The following is a 5,803-nucleotide window of genomic DNA, read 5'->3' as shown; positions in this document are numbered from 1 at the left end:
CCCACCTGAGCAGGAATGTCCGTGTCTTCAATAAACCACCAGAAAAGCAGAAGTGGTGCTTAGCTCAAGTCGTAGAATGCTTGCCTTGAGCTGAAGAGCTGAGGGACAGCGCCCAAGCCCAGAGTTCAAGCCCCACGACCGACCAAAAAAAAAAAAAAAAAAGGGAGGTGCCCAAAATAATGGACAGCATGGCAGCTGTGCCCACTCCTTGCCAAGCTGTGATAGAGTCTTGGAGCCAGTTTGGAGGGTAAATCTGTCCAGGTCAACCTACAGCCCAGCGCTAGAGGTCCTCTCCACTTTACCAGACCAGACTCCTCCTCCCAGTCACTGCCTCTGCCTGCCAGCACACCCTAGGCGAAAGGGAGCCTTATAGCCTATGGCCCCCAGCAGCCATGTAACTTCAGAGGCTGGGCCTTACTGTGAGAGCCAGTGCCCTGCAGGGTAGAGCCGCGTACAGAGTACAGCTGGAAAGCAACAGAACTAAGGGAGCCATTTCAAATGCACAACTTTAGAAATCTTCAGCTGTCATCTTACATTCTAAAGTAATAGGAACCATTTCTCTTTCCTCTTCACAGGCTCGGGTGAACAAAAACAGGATAAATTGTCACCCCAGACCCAGGTGCAGCCAGCCAAAACACTGCCACCAGCTCCGTCTTCAAGTGTGAGTCCTGCAGAGGCCCAGCCACAGACTGCTCAGCTTTCAGCACAGCCCCAGCCCCAGTCCTACCCCCAGCCCCAGTCCCCAACACAGCCTGAAGTTCAGGACCAGCCTGAAGTCCAGCCCCAGACAGCTGTTTCATCCCATGTCCCTTCTGAAGCACAACCCGCCCAAGCACAGTCATCCAGACCCCAAGTTGCAGCACAGTGTCAGCCTCAGACTAATGTTCAAGGACAGTCTCCTGTTCGTGTCCAGAGTCCACCACAGACTCGAATACGTCCATCAACTCCATCCCAGGTGTCTCCTGGACAGCAGTCCCAAGTTCAGACTTCAGCCTCACAACCGATTCCAATTCAGCCACACACATCTCTTCCGATACCTTCCCAAGGCCAGCCACAGTCACAACCCCAGGTACAGTCTTCAACTCAAACTCTTTCAGCAGGACAAACGTTAAGTCAAGTTACTGTTTCATCCCCCTCCTGTCCTCAGCTACAAATTCCGCAGCCACAGCCCCAAGTCATTGCTGTACCTCAGCTGCAACAACAAGTCCAGGTTCTCTCTCAGATCCAGCCGCAGGTTGTGGCTCAGATACAGGCCCAGCAAGGTGGTGTGCCCCAGCAGCTCAAACTCCAGTTACCCATTCAAATTCAGCAAAGCAGTGCTGTGCAGCCTCACCAGATTCAGAATGTGGTTACAGTGCAGGCAGCCAGTGTACAAGAGCAGTTGCAGAGGGCTCAGCAACTCAGGGATCAGCAGCAAAAGAAGAAGCAGCAACAGATAGAGATTAAGCGCGAACACACCCTCCAAGCTTCTAACCAAAGTGAAGTCATTCAGAAACAGGTAAAGTTATTAAGTCAAAGCAGCATGTTCAGCAGCTTGAATTATTGTGCTGTGCAGTAGACTTAGTGTTCGGTTTCCTAAATGAGACATCACTGGTGTTGAAATTCATTCAGGAGAAGCACTAGGTGGACCGGAAATGTTGACTGTGATGGTTTGGAACTCTCTCTGTTGGTTACACAATCAGAGCTTATTAGAAACGGCCTGTTTGGGCGGGGGAAGAATGGCACTCTGAGTTTAAATATCGTTAATACAAAAGTTAAAACCTAGTTCCAACAGGATGGAAATTCATTTGGAGTTATTTGCTATTTTCTTTCCTTAATTTGCATCGAGATGAAGCAGATGTTAGGCAGATTGACTTCATTTGCATTGCCTGCCATACCTTACAAAAATGTTTTAAGTACTATTTTTCCATAGCTTACATTGAAGGTGGCCTTGTGCAGGTGCATCCTGGAGTGGCACCGTGGTGAAGTAAGGCAGTTTAGAGGAGTGAGGAATACTGTTAAGTTGAAATCACACATGCAGCATCCATCTACAGTGTGTTTATTAACACCGGGCAATGATTGGAGTGTAGGTTTGTGGTACTACCAAGTCAAGAAACTCTTTCATCTCCCCTGAGCTGTATCTTCATTAAAACTCCTCTCTTTGCAGCCACACAGGATTATTGTAATGATCACAAAGCTCACATGGGATTTTTAATGGTGGGAGCGAATATTTCAGTAAAGTGAATTTCTGTGTAATATGTTCAGATACATTCTCACCCAGTCCTCAGTGCAATATAGTCTGTAAGATGAGAGTGATTCCAAAAGCTGTCCATCTTCTCAGTCCTTTGCATAAGAGGAGTGATGACAGCTCTGTAAAGCCTAGAAAGAGAGTATAGTGATAATGGCCTGTGGTGCATGGTAATTGTGTGAAATTTGTGGTTGTTTTGTTTTTGTTTTTTAATCTTAAGCTAGTTAATTCTGCATATCTCAGAATTTATGACCGTATCCCCTCTGACTCTGTTTTGATAAAGACTGGAGAAGGTCCTACCAAGTGCCTAGCTTAACATGATACCCTGCACGTGGTAAGCACCCAGGCCCACCCAGCAGCTGCTAATTTTATTTGTATCAACATAAAATCCCTAGCCATTTCTCCCAAAAAGCAGATGTGTGCTGATTTCTACTGTGCCCTGTGTCCTAACTCTGGTCATTATAAAACAAGCACTTTTGGGTTTGCTCTTTCCTAAAGGTGGTGATGAAGCATAATGCTGTAATAGAACACTTAAAACAGAAAAAGCCCATGACTCCCGCTGAAAGAGAAGAGAACCAAAGGTAGGGGGAATCCAGGGCCTCTTCCCTTAGCCTGTACATGCAGCAAGGCTTGTAAGTTGCTGTTGGTTGAGTCTTGACTGAAGTTTGGTAACTTGGTGCTGATAGTTGATCACAACAGGTTTGAGGCACTCCTAGAAACTCTGCACACCCCGCTGTAGGGAAACCCCGAAGAATCTTGTCTTGAACCTTTCCAAATGAAATCCCCAGCATTTCACAGTTTGTGTATTTTTCTCTAGAATGATTGTCTGTAACCAGGTGATGAAGTATATTTTGGATAAGATAGATAAAGAAGAAAAACAGGCTGCGAAAAAACGGAAACGGGAGGAGAGTGTGGAACAGAAGCGGAGCAAGCAGAATGCTAGCAAGCTCTCTGCTCTGCTCTTCAAACACAAAGAGCAGCTCAAAGCAGAAATCCTCAAAAAGCGAGCACTCCTGGACAAAGACCTGCAAATCGAGGTGCAGGTAAGAAGGACACTTGTCCTTTATAGCATTTATTGGTGTTGAGCTTTGTCTTAAATTTCTGATCAGGCCTAAAATGTCAGCCTGTTTTCAGTCATTTGCTTTAGTCTAAAGGAGCACGAAAGTAACAAGTATGCAGGTACTTTGCATCAAGGGGAAGCTTTTCTAGCTAAAGAACAGACAAACTCTCTCTCTCTCTCTCTCTCTCTCTCTATCTATCTCTATCTCTATCTCTATCTCTCTATCTCTCTATCTCTCTCCTGTGCATGATAAAGAAAATACTGGGGCTGGGAAGTTGGCTCAGTGGTAGAGCGCTTGCCTTGCATACATGAGGCCTGGGTTTGATTCCTCAGCACCACATAAGCAGAAAAAGCTGGAAGTGGCGCTGTGGCTCAAGTGGTAGAGGGCTAGCCTTGAGCTGAAGAGCTGAGGGACAGCGCCCAGGCCCAGAGTTCAGGCCCCACAACCGGACCCAAAAAAAAAAAAAAAAAAAGGAGAAGAAATAAGAGAAATTACCTATGTGTAGTGTAGTGTAATTGTTATATTAACACCCTAAGATCAAATATATGAAAGATTTTACTACGATGGTCAGCTACAATATAAACATCAAGACTATACCCGTTGTCATTTTGTTTTTTGGGTTTTTGTTTTTTTTTTTAATTTTTTTGTTTTTTTTTGTGAAAATACTGTACAGAGGGGTTACAATTACATTGGCAAGATAATGAGTATATTTCTTATCAAGCTGTTTTTTGTCAGTCATGGGGCTTGAACTCTGGCCCTGGGCACTGTCCCTCAGTTCTTTGGCGCAAGGCAAGCACTCTACCACTTGAGTCACAGCGCTACTTCTGGCTTTTTTCTGCTTATATGGTGCTGAGGAATCCAACCCAGGGCCTCATGCATGCAAGGCAAGCACTCTACCACTGAGCCACCTTCCCAGCCCCTGTTGTCAGTTTTTAATCCACCAAAGAATCAATTTATAGTAGCAACAGAAAAATACCTCCTTTCACCTTAATTACAGTTCAGATACATCTAATTTAATTTAAATGTAAAAAAGGAAATAAAAAAGAAGACATGATTATCATTTTTGTAGTCTTGGAGTGGGTAAACCACTGCTAAGCATTATATAATTTAAGGGCTACACAAAAAAAAATAATTTTGATGGCAAAAACATAACAATAAACAGCTGGGCGCAGGTGGCTCACGCCTGTAATCCTACCTACCCAGGAGGCTGAGATCTGAGGATCATGGTTCAAAGCCAGCCTGGGCAGGAAAGTCCGTGAGACGCTTATCTCCAATAAACCACTCAAAAACCAGAAGTGGTGCTGTGGCTCAAACAAAAGAGTGCCCACCTCGAGTTGAAGAGCTGAGGGACAGCGCTCAGGCCCAGAGTTCAAGCCCCACGACCAACCAAAAAACAAAAAAATAATAATAACAATAAGCAAACTTGAGTTAAGCTTGGTTGCATATGCTTGCAATCCCAGCTTCTGAGGAAGAAGATGCAGGAGGATATTGAATTAGTAGCCAGTCTGGGCAAAGTTAGCGATCTTAGGGGAAAAAATGCATCTGGGCACTAGTGGTTCATACGTATAATCCTAGATATTCAAGAGGCTGAGGTTGCCAAACACTGGTGACTCAAGCCTGTAATCCTAGCCACTAAGAAAACTGAGGTCTGAGAATCGTGGTTCAAAGCCAGCTGGGGTAAGAAGGTCTATGAGACTCATCTCCACTCAGCTTCCGAAAAAGCCAGAAGAGGAAATGGCTCAAGTGATAGAGAACAAAAAGCACTCAAGCAAAAGCAGCCCAGTGATAGCATCCAGGACCAACACACACGCACACACACACACACAAACACACGATGGCAGTTTGAGGTCACACACGCACACACACGATGGCAGTTTGAGGTCAGCCCAAATAAAACAGTGGGCAGCTCTCAAATAAGTCCATGTCTAAAATAACCAGCAAAAACAAGGCTAGTGGTATAGCTCAAGTGGTAAAGTGCAACCCCCTGAAGTCTAACTCTTTAGACCAGAAAAAAGAGAAAGAGGCTCCAGGACAACCCATACATGCTCAAGGCTTAGTTTACGCTGGGCACTCGTGGCTCATGTCTGTAATCCTAGCTACTCAGGAGGCTGAGACATGAGGATCACAGTTCAAAGCCAGCCCAGGCAGGAAAGTCATTGAGACTTCTATCTTCAATTAACCACCAGAAAACCGGAAGTGGCACTGTGGCTCAAGTTGTAGACCACTTGCCTCGATCTGAAGAGCTCAGGGACAGGACTCAAGCCCTGATTCAAGCTCTAGGACCAGTTTAAAAAAAAAGGGGAGGGGGGGCTGAGAAGGTGGCTCAGTGGTAGAGCACTTGCCTTGCATGCATGAGGCCCTGGGTTAGATTCCTCAGCACCACATAAGCAGAAAAAGCCAGAAATGGCCCTATGGCTCGAGTGGTAGAGCACTAGCCTTGAGCTGAAGAGCTGAGGGACAGTGCCCAGGCCCAGAGTTCAGGCCCCATGATCGGCCAAAACAAACAAACAAAAAA

The 5,803-nt window shown here is 45.6% G+C and overlaps 1 protein-coding gene across 7 annotated transcripts in view; it reads left to right on the top strand.

Moving 5' to 3' along the window:
* Window positions 1–5,803, top strand: part of Bptf (bromodomain PHD finger transcription factor) — a 142,774-nt gene that overhangs the window by 110,729 nt on the left and 26,242 nt on the right. For 5 of the 7 annotated variants that reach the window (XM_013037929.1, XM_013037925.1, XM_013037924.1 and 2 more), the window contains 3 exons: window positions 576–1,498; window positions 2,726–2,808; window positions 3,045–3,270. In XM_013037929.1, the coding sequence (XP_012893383.1) occupies window positions 576–1,498; window positions 2,726–2,808; window positions 3,045–3,270 (1,232 nt within the window). The remainder of the gene's footprint in view (window positions 1–575; window positions 1,499–2,725; window positions 2,809–3,044; window positions 3,271–5,803) is intronic. The other 2 variants (XM_013037928.1, XM_013037926.1) reach the window with 1 other exon arrangement.

The sequence above is a fragment of the Dipodomys ordii genome, unplaced genomic scaffold (genome assembly GCF_000151885.1).
Source record: "Dipodomys ordii isolate 6190 unplaced genomic scaffold, Dord_2.0 Scaffold7, whole genome shotgun sequence".
In the NCBI taxonomy this organism is placed as follows: Eukaryota; Metazoa; Chordata; class Mammalia; order Rodentia; family Heteromyidae; genus Dipodomys; species Dipodomys ordii.
The sequence above is the reverse complement of the archived record's forward strand: the minus strand, read 5'-3'. Positions and strand labels throughout refer to the sequence as shown.